Source organism: Falco naumanni, chromosome 7 (genome assembly GCF_017639655.2).
Source record: "Falco naumanni isolate bFalNau1 chromosome 7, bFalNau1.pat, whole genome shotgun sequence".
Taxonomy (NCBI): Eukaryota; Metazoa; Chordata; class Aves; order Falconiformes; family Falconidae; genus Falco; species Falco naumanni.
The window spans coordinates 72,482,299-72,502,739 of record NC_054060.1 but is presented as its reverse complement, the minus strand read 5'-3'; the positions used below and the strand labels follow the sequence as shown (position 1 = coordinate 72,502,739).

The following is a 20,441-nucleotide window of genomic DNA, read 5'->3' as shown; positions in this document are numbered from 1 at the left end:
ACCAGTATCTTAGAGATACTTTCCCTTTTAAAAGATGGGCAGTGAGGAAGAGCAGAATTGAGAGACTTTGGAGTGTTTTATCTTGGCAAGTTAAAAAAAAAATCTTATTTTGGAAGATAAAAGTATAACTGATCTTTCAAAAACAATGCTGTGGATAAGTCCAGTCTGCAAACAGTAGTGGCTCTTGAGTTAGCTTTTGGATCCTGTTCGAGAGGGCTCTAGTCTGCTGTGGTGTTCCATCAGGAGGCAGGAGCACACTTCTGAGTGTTGGGGAGTTCAGCTGTTTGCTGTAACACCTGAAAGCCCTGGGTTTCCATGAGTAAAGGGCTCAACTGCTGAGCTGTCAAAACAGTTTTGTCTTCATTTTGTTACATGATCTACTTCATAGGATGAGGTGGCCGTTGCGTTGTTCAGCAGACCCATGGTGGGGTTTTTTTTTGCTTTTGGGGAGAGGCTAGTGTTATTTCCCTGTTACTGTGTACTAGGTACAGCTTATTCTGTAAGTAGAACAAATTGACTTTGGCATGTTCTGGCATGACTGTTCTTACGTGCCTCCTTTCTCACAGTTTTTAGCATTGGCTTTTTTTAAAAAAAATGTTTGTTTGGAAGCAGAAAACTGCAGGAAACCTCACGTAAGTAAGTAACTGTTCTATGCTTTAAGTCTCCCAGATCATAGGTTGAGCTGATGGGAGCCAGTTTGCTAAGGCTAGTGGAAAACGATCTTTGAAATATGTAGTGTGTATTTAGTTCCTTAAATTCAGCTTCTGTGCCCTGATCTATAAAGTCTGTGAATGTTTGGGCACTGAATTTAAAGACAATTTGCAGAATGTTTTTTGCAGCAACAGTAGTCTGCAAGTCCTCTCAAATCAATACTGGTTTACGAAATGACAGCAGAACAGGCATAGAGCTGTTGGATTAAGGGCCAGAACAAACTTATTACTCAAAGACTGATGTTAATATAGATGTGCTCAAGCTTAATTAGTGCTGTCATTGGATGCAGGACCATCACCTGTGCCTGAAGAAGAATTCTCATTTAAATCCAGCTTTGATTATGTAAAAAATTAAATTATAGTTGGTTAAAATTGTGAGGAGTTCTTAAGAACCCATGGAATCAGTTAAGTATGAGAGAACTTTATTCGAGAATTTTAATGCTCCACGTAATGTCACACTACAGCATACTTGAAAACAATTTGGTCTTAGTTTTGAGGTGAACATTTTCAAGATGGTGCTGTTGTGAATGAGGACAGTAGCACTTGTTTTTCTTAAAAAGAGGAGAGAAAAATATTTTTTCAGGAAAAACTTGCCCCCAAACTTTCAAGTTCAGCTGGGTTGTCTGCTGCTGTTTTTGAAAAGTGGCAGTTACCGTAGTGTAGGCTGCGGGAGCGTTGTAAGGTGGAGGCTTGGGGCTGCTTTTGCTTCTCACTTGCCATCCAGGAAGGGATGCAGGCAGTCTTTTTCTGTACATCCATGCTCTGGTTCCATTAAGCTTTAGCATTTAAATACATTGTCCTTCATTTGAGACCTTGTTGTCTGGAAAGTTACGGCTTGGTGTATCAGACTTGGCCCTGTGAGTATGTGCTCTCTGCATCTGAGTGGACCAATCAAAGGGAGATGCAAAATGGTTTCTGTTGGCGCAGCGCTGCCTGACTCAGTGCATCTTGGAAGTACTTTACTGTTAGGTGTCAAGTTCTGCAGGTCTGACTTAAGTTAACTATTACTTTTTGATATGCAAGTCAAAAGGAAAAAATCCTTTCCTCACTCCCAAACAGATTTAACTGTATTATCTCATAACTGTCTTATCTCTGCCTGGGTAAGATGAGTTGAAACTAGTAAATAGCATACTGAGTTAATCAAAGGGTTCGATCTGTCAGCAAACTGATGCTGCTCATGTGCTGTTTCAAACCGCTCCTTTTTTAGTATCAGCAGCACTTGCATAGGCTTGATAACACACACAAAAGCAGCAGTGTCTTGTAGTGTAAACTACAGCACTGGGATCAAAAACTGAAATTCAGTTCTTTTGTTCTCCCACCCAGTTAATGTCATGCAGGAAAAATGTACTTTTATTATTCTAAAGTGTGTGTATCCTTGAGTATTTTCAAGCGAATTATAGGTATTTGCTTTTGCCATAGTTCCCAGTCATTCATTCTGTTACTTTACGTTTTCCCCATCTTTAGATACCTGCTTGAACAAGACTTTCCAGGAATGCGGATCGGTCCAGAGCCCACCACGGATTCTTTTATTGCTGTGATGTATGGAGATTCAGAAGGAAGCATTCCTGGAAATGCCCTAGTTGTTGATCCTAAGAAGCCATTCCGCAAACTTAGCCGCTTTGGAAATGCTTTCCTGAACAGGTGAGATCTGTTTGCTTGCTGTCATGATTTTTATGTTTAAATTTCTGCTTGATACCATCTCCAAGCATGAAGGTTTTTTACTAAGCTTTTTCTACTGTATTTGTTGTGCACAGCATAGAATAAATATTCAAACACAAGCAGGAGTGGTGGCAGTTCATGTAAATAAAAAATAAAATAAAAAGGCAGTACTAGGGTGTGGTAGCACTACCACAGATATATTCAGTTATCTGAACAGAAATCATTGTTAAAAGCAGTTCACAGAGAATTGCTGAAACGCTCCACCAGCTGACTTGTTTATAAGGCATTACACTAGCTGGAACTTAGGATCTGTTTGGGCACAAATTCTCCTGCTCAATAAAACTGATAGATGAGTACTATTATTAAAAACTACTGTCCAAAATAAGGCAAAAAATATTTTCCCTTTGCTGTCTTGTTCTTTTCTGCTGGTATCACCAGAGGTCTTGGTATAGCTCTTTAAAATTGTGAATTGCTGGGATATGTAAAAAGGTCTAGAAGAATGGAGAGTATTTGAATACGCCTTCTGCATAAATACATACTCAACTGTTAAGTGTTAAATATTGACTGGCTTGTCTTCACGCAGTCCCATAGACCAGGATGATAGTCTTAGTTTCTGAATGGCTACTGCATATTTGCAAAAAAGGGAAGAGTTGTTCAGAAGCCGTGAGTTCTGCTGTAGGTAACTTAAGTAGCAGGCTAAATATTTCCAGTTAAAAGTTATTAATAACTTTGTTCACATTGTGTGAGAAATCCGCTTGTTTTTTTCCTGTATTTGACACAGAGGCCTGTCTTTCTAAGCCAATTAATCTAAATTGGTTCTCTTTTAACAATAAACTTTCCTGTTTGGCTGATAAACACTGGCATATGTGTTAAAAGTTCATCAAGTCTTATCTCTTGCTGTGCTTATTCACAGAAGAAAGTTCGTAGCTGCTTATAGTTGGCTTGGCTATCACTTTGCTGAGAGATAGGGGTATGTACTGTGGGAAGCTGCAGCCAAGTCCCATTTTAATTAATAATTTTGTGGTCCATGATCCCTTTCTGTGAGATTGTTGATGAAGTCCTGTCCGCCAATCATTATTCTGTTTCTCTTTTCCCACCATTGTGCTCTGTGCACAAAGTTAATGTAATTGTACTGTAAATCGTATTTTGCACAATATTCAAGTACTTACACGCAACATGTAATAATGCTGTGTTTGGATGCATGGCATGCGCATAATTTTTTTGGCTAAATCATCTGTCTAGCTATTTGTGTCAGGTCCTGAATCTTAGGCAAGCAAGATTATTTGCTAGCTAAAAAGATGTACATCCAAAATAACTGCCTAAATTATTCCAGTTCTTGTGGTGACTGTGATGCTGTTACATTGCAGTGCTGTGAGCGGCCTGATCTTCCCCAACAGTCACATTCGCTCCTTAGTTTTGCAGTGGAGATCTAGGTGCTTATATTTCCATAGCATCACCGTCAGTCTGCCACTCTGATCATACTGCTGCTTTTTAAAAACTTGTTAGCTCCTTTCTCTTTCTGACTTCACCTAGTTGAAAGTATCTTGGGCTTCAGTTCAGTATCTTTGAGTTACCTTCCCCTGTTCTTACCTGCAATCGTACTACATATTTTACTTTGTCTCCTCTCATTTGGCATGCAGAAAATCCTCTATACCCAATATTACATTTTTCACTCCTGTGTTAATAGATTTTTCCCTACGCTCTTTCTCTCACGCCCCCACTTTTTTTTTTTTTTATTATTTCCCAATCCTAGTGTTTTGCTTTATGGAAGAATTTAAGGCTATGGATGCTTAGACTGCAAAGTTTGGTGACCTTTTCATCTAAATGTAACATGAAAGGAAATAGTGACTGAGGTAATGGAGAAACTAAAAACAAAATAGCACCCATCAAGGCTTGTACTTACTAATTAGCTGTACTAATTTATTGATGTTACCTTGCCTCTTTTTTTTTTTCCCATGACCCCTTCGTCTTTTCTCCTGTATCTCACTGCTTGTGATAGATGTCTTTGTAAGGCTGCTGAGTGTAGAAACTTGTCTCTTACTTCTCCTGAGTACTTTTAAGGAAAGCAGGGGGTGAAGGAGGTGGGGACAGGACCTAGTGTGCCCTTGGATGCTAGTTAAAGTGAGGAAAGAATATTGCAGCGTACCAGAAGATCACAGAAATAAGTTGGTGCTGCTGAGAAGAAACTCGTGGTCCTGCTCTGTTCCAATGGGTATCTGAATGGACACAAAAAGGAGTATAAATTTTTACTAGAGTCTTTGAGTCATCTAAAGTTAATCTAAAAAAAATAATATAAAATCAACAGATGATTACAAGGTTGTTGATTTCATTTTTGCAAACAATGTAACTAATTTTTGCAAGGATAGACTATTACTGCTCATTTTCTCTAACGATCGTTTTATCATAACATGAAAAACATGACAGGATCAAAGGTCTAATGTGTCACAAGCAGTTACAGTGATCTCATTCACACAATTATTTTTGTAATGCGTTTTCTGTTAAGGTCTGTTGTCATTTAGGTAGGCAGTATGTAGTTTATCTTTTGATGATGCAGCACTTAAAATGACACTTCATGCAGGTCGTACAGGAAGTAGTGGGTCAGAGCCAAGTCTCAATGTCAAAAAGAGATATTCAAATACAGCTAGGATTACAGTTTTAAGTTGTCTGAAATATTAGTTTGATGTAAGATACTTTTTTTAACCGATGTGTTGTCTTTACATCATGGATATATTCTAAAAGCTACAGCCAGGTAATTCTGGGTTTATCCTTCTGTTTTATTTCCTTTTCCTATATACTTTCCTCCTCCCTTTGCCACTAGCGACTGCTGCGGAGACTGCATTTTCTTTACATTCTGAGGCCTGTAGTTCTCTTTTCTTACACTGTCTTTTCCAGCTGTCCCAGTTCTGGTGATGCCTAATTGGATGCAAAGGGAAAATACTGCCGTATTGTTCAGCTGAAATAATGGTGCCCGTCTTCCTATAAGATAGGTCTAGAAGCATCTCAGTGATACTAAACAAGCACTGGGCTTTCTAGGGTTGTAATAAAGTGATAAGAAAAAAACATATGTGAAAATCCAGCCTTCACACTTCCAAATTTATGAAAGCTACTTCATGTTGTACCTACTAGTGATGTGTTATTTTGGTAATGGCTGACATGGTCAAATGTATTTTCTTTGTCCCTTATGCATATCCACTATACTTCCAGAAAATGTGTTTGCTTTAACGTAGTGTCGTCTCCTTTTAGGTTTTGGAAAGTTCAAAAAACCTTATTTTACTCAATAGTACCTCACTGCTCTTTCAGAAGCATCTCTTAAGCTAGTAAAAAATAAGCCTTAGTGGAAGAGTTTGCTTCAGATGTGTGGTATTTTCTACACCTGGTGTTCCACTAAGAAACAAATAAAAAAACAAACCAAAAACAACACCCCAAAAGGAGAGTGCTGTTTATGTACCCTCAGGTTTAATCAGGCTGAGATGGCTGCTGCTTCCCCACCTACTCCACCCCGGGTTTAAGGGAGAGGTGTAGCTGATGCTGCTGTTCTTTTGTACCCAAGATGGGATGCTGTGTGCTTTTGTTCAGGCTCATTGCTACAAGGTCACCTGAAAAACAAGATGAAGCGAGGTGTCAGGATTATTTTACTCTTCCTGATTTCCGTTGAATCAGCTGGGTCATTAACCGTCCCACAGCAGCTTCCGAATTTTGATGTATCTTCCTTTTCTATGCCATATTTGACTGCCTGAACTCTTCCAAACTCAGATTATTGCTGCTCTTGAAGTTAGTTTGCTTTGGCATGGCCGGAACCTGCTGCTGTGATGCCCTCTCGCTGGAGGTAACGGGCCTTCTGCAGCGCGAGGAGGGGCGGCCATCTTGTGGCCCCCGGGAGGGCCTTCAGCTGCTGCCGGGTCAGGCGATTAAGGCTTATGCAAATCTCCTGCAGGCAGCTCATGGTGAAGGGAGGGCAAGGTCTTCAGTCATGAGCTATCCTAGGAGCATCAGAGTTGCTCAGATTTAGTGCCTGAGGCGTTCTGCACGGCACTGTGAGCCCTTGGGAACTGTTTTTCGTAACACTACCACTGAATACGCCTCCCGCCACAGAGGCAGAAGATTATGGTTCAGGGCATGCTGTACGTAATTTGAACTGCTGGCTCTGGCGGTATGAACGCTTTTGCTAGGTTTGTGGGAGAAGCGTGGTTGTTTTCGGCCCTTTCGCGAGCTCTGCCTGGGAGGTTGGCAGGTCAGAGGCGGGGGGGGGTCGGAGGGTGACTGCCAGGGGCCGGAGTACAAACGTGCTGTCAGTGTGGCTTTCTGCCTTGCTTCCTTTGTCCTTCAAATCTCTTCGAATTTGGGCAAAAGCTGTTGTACATGAAGAGTTGTTTCTTGTGTATACTAATTTTGGTCTGAGCAAAATATTTGTTTTATGGAGTCTTTTTAATGCAGCGTATATGGCCCATGTTGTTGGCTCTTGCAAAATCTGGACTTTTATCAGCACTTAGACATGTGGCTCTACAGGATTTTCCTGTGATTTGTTTTTTGTGAGAAGCTGTCTGTTTACATTTTGTTTTCTTAAACAAAAACAGTTACTGGACATATGGGTTCAGTAGGACGTCAGAATTTTATTATTTTTTCTTTAAATCTCACTCGAGTCTTTCTAAAAGCAGGTACATAAAGGGGAGCTCTCAAGGGACAGTCTACATGTGAGCTAGAGCTCTTGTTAATGTTTTGTTGGGTTTTTTTCTCCTTCTTTCCTGCAGGTTCATGTGTTCCCAGTTACCTAACCAGGTACTGAAGAGCATCAGCATCATTGACAGCCCTGGCATTCTTTCTGGAGAGAAGCAGCGCATCAGCAGAGGTGAGTTGCAGGGCTTGCAAATAACTGAGCTTGCTATTTTTGCTGTACGGGACAAGTCGTCATCCTAATCTGTTGGGGGCCTGTTTTAGTGGTATTGAGTGGTGGTGTGCCCCAAACTTTCTTACTACAAGGCCTATTAGACCCATGTTTTAAGGCTGGATGTAGGGTTTGGAATTTTTTCTCTTGAAAACTGGGGGGTGGGATTTTTATTGTCCTGCTATGGCTGCAAATGGTTATGGTTGCATGGTCTGTTGAGAAAAATCCTTATTTCCATCATTTTAATTGCTCTCCACAAAGACTCTGATGTATACTACTGAAGCTAATGAAGAAATGTTTCATGATAGCTATAGCTCTTCAAGCTGGTCAAGTTTAAAAACTGAGGGGGTTGATCTATAGGAAAGTTGCTTTCGTTGTAGGCACAGCTGCTAGTGTTGCTTCTTAAGGTTGCTTGGTCATGCCATAATATAATTTTCAGTCAAAAGAGTTAAGGTAGCAGGAGGAGGAGGGAATGAGAATATTCAATAAATCAAAAATGCTACAATGAACTGAACACTGTTTTTAATGTGCTGTTTTAAGAAATTAACCTGTCTTTGAGAAACTATTGAAACAGTGTAATGTAAATAACTTCTTATTTCCTTCAGCTGCATTTAAGTGCATGTCAAGAGATTTCTGTGAAGTTGTAAATGGTAGTGATCCAGTATGTGGTTTATGCTGCCCTCTGTTTTCAGACCTTTGCTTAAGAATGGAAATGTGTGTTTCACATCTGTGGGAGGGGAAATAATCAGTTCTTTAACATATCACACCTGGGATTTTTTGAGTATGAGTGCCATATATTGGTACCTGTGCAAGCACAGTCTTGTCTTTACATTGCACTGACAGACTAAGAGACTAACTTCTTAGGACTGTAACGTAAACTGTGCTTGATTAGTAAACTGGCCTACTAGATGTTTCTGGATTCTTTGTTTAGTGACAGAATGTGAGTCTTTTGTCCTCTTTATTGCTCTTACAGTCAGGCAAGGTGTTCATCATGGCAAGAAACCTGTGTTTTCCTGTATGTGATACATTGGTGAACTAGTAGAGATGTGCTCAACATCTGTGCAATCAAAGGCCTGAATGTTGTTCAACCAGATCAGTAAAACAAACACTGCATGTTGGCACTCTTATTTCTAGGCACTAATAAACAACTGTGTAACTGATGATCTTTAATCCTGAAAAATCTTCTCTTAAGAAATTAAAAAAATGTTTAAGATGCAGGTAACACAGAGTGTCTGCTAAAATCAGAGATGTCTTAAATCTCCTACTTCTCCATTGTGCTTAGTTTTTCTTGGTGGAGGAAAAGGGAACTGAAATCCACATCTTTCCCCCTCTCTGCTTGTTAAATCAAGGGAAAATAATGCTGGGCAGCATTCAAGAATCTGTTACCACTTTTGGAACAGCATGGAAACAAACAGGAAATAAGCAGGAAACTAAAGCATCATATTAAATATGCTGCTGAAAAAGTGAACAATTGCGTGACAAAATTCAACACCATTAGGGATTGCTGCGGAAGTCCCAGCCTTGACGTGTGGGACAGAGTTGTGTTTCACTCCAGACAGTGTTTCACTGGTAGCCCTGCATTCCTTAAGGGACTGTGGCTCTTCACTGCTATCTAGAATAGCTCTCATGACTTAACAAAACATATGACTGCTGTTCCTTTATTGTTCAGAAATTGTGTTTCTTGATTGTTTGTGCCTTATCAATTGTTTCTATGGCCTAGCTGGCCTGGCCTTTGATATGGTGGATTTTAACCTAAGTTGACAAGTGCTCAGTGATAGCCTCAAACTCTCACCTGTTTCGTGGGCTTTAAATTGACTAGATTGCATTCCATGAATTTTTTTTCCAATGTACTAAAGGTTGTCTTGAATACTTGGTGTAGTTCTTTCATCACAGGTGTGGTTGTCCTGTATGCTGTTAGCTTTAAGCAGTGTGGTTGTACCATAAATAAGGTTTTGGGCGTCAGCTTTAGAGCACTGTTGTCTCTGTCATGGGCTTGCAGGACAACTGCTGCCAAGGTTTAAGGTTTCATATACTTGGGCATCAGCATACCTGAAGTACCTACAAGTCGCTGTATCGACCTATTACACGCTGTTACGATTAGGCAGTACTGTGCTCACCCATGTCTGAAATACTGCATAGTCAGATACCTTTCCTGTACACGACTTCTGGTCTGCTTGTGTAGTTTCCATACAGGTGGTTTTGTGGAGTACAGACACGACTTGTCCTGCAGTGCTGCACACAGCGGGGCCTGTGTGACCTGCTTCCTGCAGGAGGCTGAACTGACTTTAACATATTTATGCTAGAAGTCTAGTTTAGCGTGTTTTGAAGTTTGAATTGCATTGATTACTTTTTACATCACTGCGTGCAAATGTAAGCAGGATTCTACAAGATGTATTCTGCTGTCCCTAAATATGTCTCTGTCAGAGAAGGTTCTTTGGTCCAGCAAAGCTTCTTTTTTTTTCCTACAAATTGTGTGCTGTTAACCCTTAAATTGACTGGCAACTTCTCACTGAAAAAGGTTGCAGCTGGTGTGCTCTGCTATGGGAACTGCCATTGCCTTTCACTGTGAAGACAATTACAGACTTAAACACAGGGATGCTTTTCTGTGCTTGCTAGGAAAGCTCTAAATATACAGAATGATTCTTCAGAATTTATTTCAGACAGTTTCACAATTTTTTATTTCAAAATTTTATAGTTCAATAGGCTTTTTAAGCTTTTGGTTTCTTTCTATTTCTTTCTTAAACTTTTTTTTTCTTACGAATCTTGCTGCTGTTTTCTAAATAGTATATACAAGGTGAGATTTTTTTCATAATCCAGTAATGGAATATGACATTGAATAACACCTGATAAGTATTCTTAGATGCTTTCTATTCTGCGTATTATTGGTGTCTGGTCATATTTGAGTTTTTAAAATACCTTTCTAGAAGTTTATCTTATTTCTAACATTTGTGAGCAGCAACTTCTTACTGGTGGTGTTTTAATGTGTTTGATGGAAGAATAACATTACAGGCCCTCTGTGTAAAACCTTCACTCTTTGCTGTTTGTGGGTTTTTTCCATCTTGCCATGAGCAACTGCTTACCTATTCACCTATGAATGGACATTACACCTGTATAATGACAGAATTTGACAGGTATCACTAGGAGTAAGATGAAGCCTTCTGAGATCAAGAAAGGAATCCAATGTGTTAACTTTAAGTTTTAAAATGCAGGAAAACAGTAAAGGGACTATGTAAAAAATACAGTATATCCACCACTTCCCAGTGTATTTTATTTATAACTCTGGAAAGCATCCAGGCTGTGGATGAAGGAGTTGATCGCTTTCTGAAGGGTCAAGAATATACAGAGTGCGACATTCAAAGCTGTCTCTCTTGATGCACCTTTCCTGCTCATGTTGCCGGCAGAAGGATGTGCCAGAAGCTTCCTGCCTGTCAGTCCAGGGGCTGCGTGAGTGGCCGGAGGGGAATGTGCAGAACGTGTGCCAGCATTGTCCCCAGTCAGACAATGCCCGTCCCTGTGCTGCTTCTGCAGCATCGCTGCTGACATTCACAAAGCCCACGTCAGACAGAAATGTGCGTGTGGTCTGCAAGATTTGGAAGGAACAATGAGCGTAAGGAGAGGAGGAAGCAGCAGCGATGTCTGGCAGGGCGCAGGGAGGAACTGCTTTTAGAAAGGAGAGGGGAGGTTGGTTCATGATTGAGTGGATGAATGCAAGGGTTTTAAGAAATATGGAGAAAGCTCAGAAGTAAATGGAGGATATGGTTAGCTTGTATTTTTAGAACTGGAGTTACTCAAATACAGGTAATTTTCTCAGTTCAGTCCGGCTTGTGAAAATGTCATGGTTTAAGTAAGGTGACGTATGTAGCTGCAGCACCGTATCAGGCTTTCCCCTGCAGTGGGACACCACATTCTCCTTTGGGTTACTTTACCAACAGGAGTGCAGTAAGAGTATTATCCAGGAGTGCTGGACTGAGACAGGCTTTCATTAATGGAACTGGAAACTTTCACCCTGGACAGCAAAAAGTGCATCTTTCTGTGTGGGACTGAGCTCCTTTTGAAGGACTGGGAAGTTTAGACACTCACCTGTGGCAAAGCATTAGAAGAACCGCAGGTCAGGCAGGGGGGAAAGGCTGCTCTTGTGCACGTCTGAGTTGTGTGTTGTGTCCGTGGTTGGTTGGTTTGTAGACAGCAGTGGCAGGTGGGATCACCCCAGGGCTCTGCCCACCTGATACGTCTGGTAAAGTGGGTACTGTTCTCTGAGCTTGGAGCCCCCTCATCGCAGCATTCACGTGAGGTGCACCTCTCTCCTGTGCCAGCCCCAGGGGTGGAAGAACTGGACATACTGTCTGAGCTCAGAGGGGATGGGTGGAGCACATCAAGTCTCCCTTACTGCTTTCTGAGTTGCAAAGGCTTTGGGAGATGCTGTTAGGGCAAGTCTGAAATTACTCACCTTGCACCCACAAGGGAAAGCCTGCTGTTTGTTTAAATCTTTATTACTAACTGGCACTTAAAATTGACCCACGCTAGTACTGCACAGCGGCAGAGCTGTAGCTTTGAGTGTGACTGGTGTCTGTCCTGTACGGGGCTGGTACTTTGCCCTGTGCTAATGACACATGTAGGCTCGTCATCATTGCTTTCATCAGTGTTAAGGGCTGGTAATCACATGCAGTTTCTCTCCAACTTTTTCTCTCTCCCACATTGTTTCCTTTTGTCCTCCCCTAGTCTCTGCCCAGCCTGTTACTGATGCCTAACAGTTGCGCTTCTGTTGGAGGCACCAGCTTGTTCCCTCCGTGCAGCTTGGGACAAGCTCAAGAGCTCAGCAGTGCAGCTGGTGGATCGTAGCTTTCCCCTGTCACTTAGCTGGATACAAGGGTGATTTATGTCTTTCTAATATGCATTTGCAAATAGATGTTGTACCTGGTGAGATGCAGGTCCTCAGGCTGGATGCGCAGTTGCTGGCACCAGTCACTGGGAACAAACCCTTGAAGAAACAACAACCTTTGAAGAAGAGCAGCAAGGAACTGAGAAGTATCAACACCAAATGTTTTTGGTCAAGTTTTCTTAAGTGTTCAGTGTTGACTTAGCACGGCTCAACTTTAAAAGCCCCAATCCACATACATGTACTATTTGTGACAGGATCCTAAATAAATGCCTTGTGTCTCAGTTCTGAATTACTCAGCCATATATCGCTTCTCCGTAGTTTGGATATACTCTAATGTATAACCACTGAATCTGCTTGTAAAATAACTTTGCTTCTAATGACCAATTTTCATTAAAATGAATAGATATTTTTCAGGTATTTTTGAGGTCTTTCTCTTACCCATTTTCAGCAAGTGGACTTCTCTTTCTCAAAGCAAATGCTTCATAAATATTTAATTTATGTTTTAAACAAATTTATTGCTAGTTAACATGCAGTTGTTGACTGTATAATTGTTTCTACAGTTCAAAATCCATCAACTGTGTGGTGGGAATTTATATATTAATTTAACCAGCCTTATAAGTCATCATCTCACATATCTGTTAGTGGAAAACTTAATAGAATTTCACTTGCCTCATTTTGCAATTTCGCGTATTTATTTTCAAGCATATTTTCTTCAACATGAGTGAAATCTGAACAGGTTGCTGCATACTCTGTTGCAACAGTGCACAAATCTATGTTGTTACATGCAGGTGACATACAAGATCTCCCTTCTCCCTTTCCTGCTAAATTTTTATAAAGGTAAATTATTCATACGGGTTTTGATTAGATTGTTAGTGTAAAGTGAGAAGCATTCTCTTCCAGCTGTATTTTGTACAGCTTTCCTCCTTGCCCCCACCTTTCATCTTGCATTCAGCCTTTCAGGAACTGGTCGCAGTAAAGAACGTATGAAAGCACCAGAGCAGCGTTATCTGGAGGGGGACTGGATTTTGCATTCTTTACAAAGTAATCCTTTTAATAGGAAAGATTATGTTGGCTGCTTTTTTTTTTTTTTTTTCTGTGTGTGTCTGTATAGCTGATTAAGGAGTCTGACCTGCATCCTTTTGGATCCTAGTAACACCTTTTTAATATAGCCCTCTCCTTTCAGTTTGACATGTCTGTGCAAGATATTTAGTGAAGTTTTATGATCTCTTTTTTGGGAGGGGAGATGCGACAGGGAGGACTGGTAACTGAGGGCATTTTTTTAACTATTAACTAGAATTTCTGGATTTTATTTCGTGTGCTATCTGTTGCTTTTCAGCAAAAGGTTTAAGACAGTACTTTCCTGTGTTGCTAAACATGTGTGAGTGTGCTCTATGACAAATCTGGAGTTCACCATTTCCCCCTATTCTTGTGTGTGTGTCTGCTTTTCTTAATGTTGGCCCTAGTCAGGTTCTGCTGGAAAGCAAAGAAAGCTGATTTGCTTTTGTGTTCCCTGTTAAAGACAAACAACTTGAAGGTAAAATGAATCATGACTTGATCGAACCAGCATTGTTTTAAGAAAAGCTAAGCAGCTTCACAGTGTCCCCAAACCCTTTTATTTATACTGTTTCAAAGATGCTAGGGAGGAATGAGGAGTGGTGAAGAGTCTTTCTCTTGTGTCTGGACCAGATGTACGAAGTGTTTGGGTAACTGGATCATATATGACTAGTCTAAGTGGGTTTTCTTTGCTGGGGGATTGGAAGTTTTCTTGCACAGCTGAGAAATTACCAAAGACACCCTGGAGGGCTCCCTGGTAACTGAGCTTTCTTTGCTGTTGGAATTTTAAGTATATGCTGCTAGGAGCAAACCTGTCAATTCTGTTTGGGTTAACTTTACACCAGTAAAGTTAAAAAAAAAAAAATTAAAATAATTTATATATTTTTAATATATTTTAATAATTTTTAATTTTAAAAAAGCATTTTGACTGCTTCCTCTTTTAGTTCTGATTTGTTTCTAAGAGGAGGGGTGGGATGCCAGCTTCCAGCTCATACCTTGCTGTTCCTTACTCAAACAAGATGAGTCACATCCTTGCCAAGCCCAATGCCACATCACTAGCAGTGACTCTCTGTGGATTATGTGTCACCTTTAAATAAGGGGTTCCTGAATACTGTTTGCTGTGTGGATTTAGGTACCAGCTACGCTTAAAAAGCCTTAGGACAAGTGCTGTGATTAGGCCTTCCCTTAGAATGTCAAAAAGTTTGCTTCAGATGATCAGGAAGGTCACTGCTTGTGTTCTGTAGCATGTGGCGTCCCCAAAGCCATCAGCAAAGCAGACACATCACTTCTAAGTTCTATCTCTTGAGGCTGCTGTGGTAGAAATAAAATGCAAGGAGAGATAAGTTTGGAAATGGTTTTAAAATACAAAATTCAGTTGCTGACTTACACTGAAGTGCTTGCACCTGCCCTGTTTTCCTTCTTAGTACAGAGAGGCAGGGCTATGGAAGTGGCCAGTGTTAGCAGTGATGAAGAGAGCTTGTGGTAAGAGCCCCACCGACCTGCTTGGCTTGGGCGCTCTGCTGGAGCCGGAGCTCCTGGGGGGTGGCAAGCATGTGTGTGAGACAGTAACTCACAGCAACATAAGAGATGGATGGCAAGGTTGAGAGGAGAGCAGTGATAAAAAAACAAAGGCTTTTTAAAAATTATTTTAAAAGAAATAATAGTGAGACTGGTCCAAGGAAACGCAGGGTACAGTTGTCTTGACCTCATTGTCCACAGGCAGTCCGCTCCAGGGGGTCCACCACCTCTTTTTCCCCAGGTAGATGCTATGACCCCTTGTTCTGTCCCTAGCCCTACCTTCTCTGAGACTTGCTTTTCTGAGTGGTAGGACTGTAACAGTGTATTCTTCCTTCAGGCTATGACTTCTGCCAAGTCCTCCAGTGGTTTGCTGAGAGGGTCGACCGCATCATCCTGCTTTTTGATGCCCATAAGCTGGATATATCAGATGAGTTTTCAGAGGCTATTAAATCATTCCGGGGCCAGGATGACAAGATTCGAGTGGTGCTTAATAAGGCTGACCAAGTGGACACACAGCAGCTGATGAGGGTCTACGGTGCACTCATGTGGTCCCTGGGAAAGGTGATCAACACTCCAGAGGTGCTGCGGGTCTACATTGGCTCATTCTGGGCCCATCCTCTCCGAAACACAGAGAATCGAAGACTCTTTGAAGCTGAAGCACAGGATCTTTTCGAGGATATCCAGAGTCTCCCGCAGAAGGCTGCTGTGCGAAAACTCAATGATCTCATTAAGAGGGCAAGACTTGCAAAGGTAAGAAAAGATTAAAAAACCTAAATTAATTAAATTAACGGTCTCTTCTGTCTCTTTCAGTGTGTCCTTTCTCACCCTTCCCAGTCTTTACCTACCTATAAACTGTGTGTTTTTCAGCAAATGGATAAAATTGTCCATTTTTCAAGAAAGAGGTACTCGGGATACAGAAGCAAGTAGGAGGAAATAGAGACTGGTACTGGGATGACTCCCTAACTTTAGAGAAGGGATTTAATGCTTTTTAGGCCATTAAAGCTATTGTTTGTTTGGTAGGGGAGGTTGTTTTTTTTTCTCTCTTTTTAATGACACTGTGTAGTGAGGTAATTTCAATGTGACTTTTTGGCGATAAACCACTTTTTTTTTTTTTTTTTAACAACAGTTGTTATGTAGAGAACACTTCAAAAAAAAAAACCACCAAAAACCCAAAGAGGAAAACGAAAACTATTCACATGCAACCTTCCTTATACTTTTTTGCACATTAATGCCTTAATGCATACTGTCAATCAAACTGCTGTGGAAAAACACTTTGACTAAATGCATTATATTATATCCTGGAATACAAGACTGATTAAAAACCTCGCTCTCAGTGAAGCACAGAGAAATGATCAAATGAAGAGGTGCTTGTGCATTAGATTGAAACTCTGGAGCCTCTCAGATTGTATCTTCTTTGTTCCCAGTCACAGAGACACTTGGGTGGTACAGACTTTTTGTTACCGTATCTGGAAAAACCTATCTCTCTTTATGCAGGAGCATGAGTTACGTGCCCCGCTGTAGTGTGGGTAGCTCCTGTCACCGTTTGCTTTTGGCTCTGGAGGAGTGCATGCAGCTTACAGTCACTAACTAGTGTGCATGGGCAGGCTGTGTGTGACAACACTGTGACCGTCTACAGCTGACATTTGGAGACTTATTTAATTTTTTGATAGGTCTCTAGTTATCTTTGAGTGGATGTCACTTCAAAGCTCAGTGAATTGTCACCAAGTTTTAACTACCTATTTGTAAAACCTTCTGGTCATATTTTACACTAATTTTCAGACTCCCGGCTTAACAATGCTAGCTTCATCTGTCCTTTCTTCTGACAGCCGCACTAGAATAAGCATTGGTTGCAGTCTGAAACGTTTCTTTGCCTGTTTCTCTGATTCTGCAGTGAGTTTCTCCTGTAGTATTGCAGCTACTGTTAGAATAATAGTTAAAAGCACTGCTAATCTGCTTGTTTTGAAAAGCTCAAGAACAAAATGAAAATTGGTGATTCAAGAATTAGAGTTGTCATTTGGAAGTTCGGAAGAGGAGGAAAACTAACTGCAGAAGTACTTGGGGAGAAAGCTGGTGGTACAAGTAAAAAATTCTATTTCCTATGCAGTTATCAAACAGAATGTGAGTTGAGTTAATGCAGTTGTCTTGAAACACATTTTCATGTGTACCTCTAAGCAAAAAGGAAGAGGTCTTGCACTTATATTGATATAAGAGTAATCATTTGAGGTTGTATATAATTTCCTATGTCAGCTTAGTTAACTCTCAGAATATAATGATATGCTTTTTTATTTTTTTTGGTGGTCTGAGCTTTAGGGCACCCTGCAGCGGTTGATTCTTTGAAAGTTCGGTTTAAAACAGAGTTCCTGTTGATGTTGTATTAAAAGTTGCTATGATCACAATGTCTTGTCGGTGTTGTTGGCAGCTTTTTGCTTTCATTTGTTAGAGTAATTTTGAAAGTGGAAAAGTGTTAGGTGAATCGTCTTTAGGTATTACTATGTAATGTAAAATAAAAATGGATAAAGCTGAATACAAAATGCAATGCTCGTGGGGCATGCTAATTAGACAGCTGTGGAAGGGGAATAAACTGTTTATCTGCAGGAAAGCAGCAATGTAATTTTTCCAGTGTTGTCTTAGTATCTTCTAAAATTAAAGTACTGACACTCAAAAATAATTTTTGACAGCATTGCATGGTACTTTTTTGGGGACCTATTTCTATACCACTCTGTTCTTAATCTCGTGTGCAGTAACCAAAAGCAAACTTAACTTGCTGTGAAATTTAGGCATTAGTGTGTGTTGTTTGGGTTTTTTTTCTTTAAGTCCTGTGACTCACTATCTCATTTCAAAGACCAGAACTGTTCTTATCTACAAGAAACACATGTGCATACTGGCAGACCTTAGACCACTTAACATACATACGTGCAACTGTTAGTGCTTGTAAACATACTTTTCTGGTTTTGCTAGAAGTATTATCTTAATATCCATAAAATTACTTACAGTAATTTATAAACTCTCTTAGAATCGGTTCTGTCATTCTGGAGAAATAGTCAAATATACCCTATTAGAAAAATTAATGGGTTTATGCAGAAACCCTGCTTCTTTCTGGTGTTCTTTTTTTTTTTTTCCTCTGTAGAAATTTAAGTTTATGTACAATTAAAATGCATGCACTTTTTTTAGATAGGAGGGGTTAATTCTGTGTGAAAGTTGTGATTGGAGACTTGTAAATACAAACTGTCTGCATTGTTTTTCTTTAAAAACAAAGAGGTTTTTTTTCCCCATTTCCAGTAAGCCTCCTAAATAAGTAAGGAAAGGAATGGGAGAGCACTTCCCCTGTACAGATTGTGTAAGCTTTGTACAGGATACTATAAGGCACATTCTCTATTGTGTTTTGGTAGGTATTAAGTATTATACTTACACCACGCCTGTGTAATCGCTTTTCCTACTGATGCTTTTTTGTGGTAGTCTGTCTTCCCCTAGTCTTCAAAACAGCAGCTTTTTACCACTCAGCAGTTTGGTAAAGGTTCTTATTTTTTAATGTGTTTTTGTCTGTGTGTATGTGTGTGAGAATTGTAAGTAGCTTCTGTTCTGGGAACAGGTGCATCCTTTTTTTAATGAAGAAGAATGTGAGTTCTGTAAAGATTTATTCTCTTGTGGAGGTCATTTGACTTCAGTGGTCCTGGCTGGGTCAGAGCTCAGGAAAGCAGTTTGATTATGTCAAATTGTGCTAGTATGCATCGCTTCTAAAAGAAATCTGCCTTTGCACAGAACGAGTATCAGTGTCCACACAAAACGGAATACCTGAACGCACCTCAGTTAAGCAGTGCAACTGCTGTTTCTGTCCTGGGCCAGATCACCCACCGTGGCCAAGCAGATCCTTTTGGTGGTGACAGTTGGTGGGAGGGTGCCAAGGGGAAGACATGAATGGTTCAGGGTAAGGGTGGAAGGAGGGTGCATGGGCAGGATGGGCGTTTTGATGGCAGTGCTGGATTATCCTGGTGGCAGGTGGGAAACTCGAAGACCTCTGCAAGTACTGATGTGTTTTAGGACTTGTCCTAAATTAATGCCTGTCTTTATATGCTGGAAAGACTCTACTTCTCCCTAAGGCTTCGCAAGGCAGCCATGGCATGCTGTTCTTACAGTACACTGGCTGCTTTCATCCTCTGGTGGCTGCATAAATGCAGACTACAGGTACTCGCTTTTCTGGGAGTAAATAGGTAGGAATGCAGTGTCACTTCCAATTAGATAGCCCTGCCACTTAGTATGCTTGGGTTACTCGAGGCGTTTTCCCATTGCTTCCCGCAATAACTGGCAAGGCAAATGGAATTACAAATCTCTACCACCAAGGCAGATGGACCAGTATGTGCCCTGTGTGTGATCTGTGCACATAGTATCAGGATACGGTTTTGGGGCCTTGCTTTTTCTCTCACTGTTGGTGCTGATAGAATGCTGTACTGTGCTTCTCCTTAAACTGCAAGTGTGCGTATGTATTTCTTTTAAATGTTTGCTTTCTTTCTGCCCCTGAAAGGAGCGCTGAAAGCAGCAAAGGCTGGTTGATAACTGTTCATATAAACATGAAGCTCCAGAAACAATTGTTGCTATCTTCTCCTTGAGCTTACGGAAACATTCGTTTATTTTATGACTTGGGTGAAGAACACTAATGTTAAGTGTAGATAAACGGTAGCCTTGATTTCAGTTTTGCTGCTCCTTAGGTTCACGCTTACATCATCAGCCATCTGAAAAAAGAAATGCCCTCTGTATTTGGAAAAGAGAACAAGAAGAAGGAGCTGATTGGCAGATTACCAGAGATCTATATCCAGCTGCAAAGGGAATACCATATCTCAGCAGGGGACTTCCCTGAAGTCAAGAAAATGCAGGTAAGATGGTAGATTACAGTTTCACTGAAACAATACTGTGTTTCCAACATGGTTGCCACATCGGAAAAGATAGGACAGATATCAGGAACCCACAGTTTGGGGTGACCATGGGCTAGCCATGAGTGTGATGGAGGATGATTTCCAGACTGCCACTCGCGTATCGTTCTGACAATTTGTGGTACACTTAGACTGCCAATCGTAGAGTGATCAGTGGCTGATTAGCTTACCTATGGGGTGCACAAGTTTCTTTTATGAACTAAAATACTTAACTTGGAAATCAATTATTGATATGAGATAGTAAAGTATAGGTGAAGTGCAAGATCTATTTGAGCTAGGTTTTCACAGGCAGGACTGTTGGAAGGGTTTAATGAGTTAGGCTTTAAAAGGGGCTGACTCTTCCCTTGCCATTTCTGCTGGTGATGTGAAATGAGAGAATGAGAGATGATCACTTGTCAGTTTGAATACTGAAATAAAATTTGAATGAAACTTAATCAAATAGTGCATGTCGCTAAGCCTCAGCAGCAGATGGCAGCAAATATATATATATATACACACATGAGAGATCAGTCATTTCTGTAATGAGGAGCAAAATTGTGAGAAAACAATTATGCCGACAGATAGCAGGTTTGACCTTTACTTTCTAAGATTTATTGCATATCGTAAATTTGGGCTGATCAGTTGCTGTAAATCAGATGATTGCGTATAAACGTCACCTGAGCAGAGTCATTGGTAACGATTGGCAGTTTTCCTCTAAGAAATCCAGTTCTGTGTGCATGGGCAGAGCCACTTGCCTATACTTCAGGGTTCTTGGGTTCGTACCGTAATAGTTCTGATGTGTATGGGAGCAGCTCCCTGAGGTTAGGGATGTGATT

At 40.7% G+C, this 20,441-nt stretch overlaps 1 protein-coding gene across 1 annotated transcript in view; it reads left to right on the top strand.

Annotated features, from left to right (window-relative positions):
• Window positions 1–20,441, top strand: part of EHD4 (EH domain containing 4) — a 30,856-nt gene that overhangs the window by 5,033 nt on the left and 5,382 nt on the right. Inside the window, exons 2-5 of the mRNA XM_040600643.1 lie at window positions 2,175–2,351; window positions 7,118–7,215; window positions 15,039–15,451; window positions 19,405–19,569. Of these exons, the coding sequence (XP_040456577.1) occupies window positions 2,175–2,351; window positions 7,118–7,215; window positions 15,039–15,451; window positions 19,405–19,569 (853 nt within the window). The remainder of the gene's footprint in view (window positions 1–2,174; window positions 2,352–7,117; window positions 7,216–15,038; window positions 15,452–19,404; window positions 19,570–20,441) is intronic.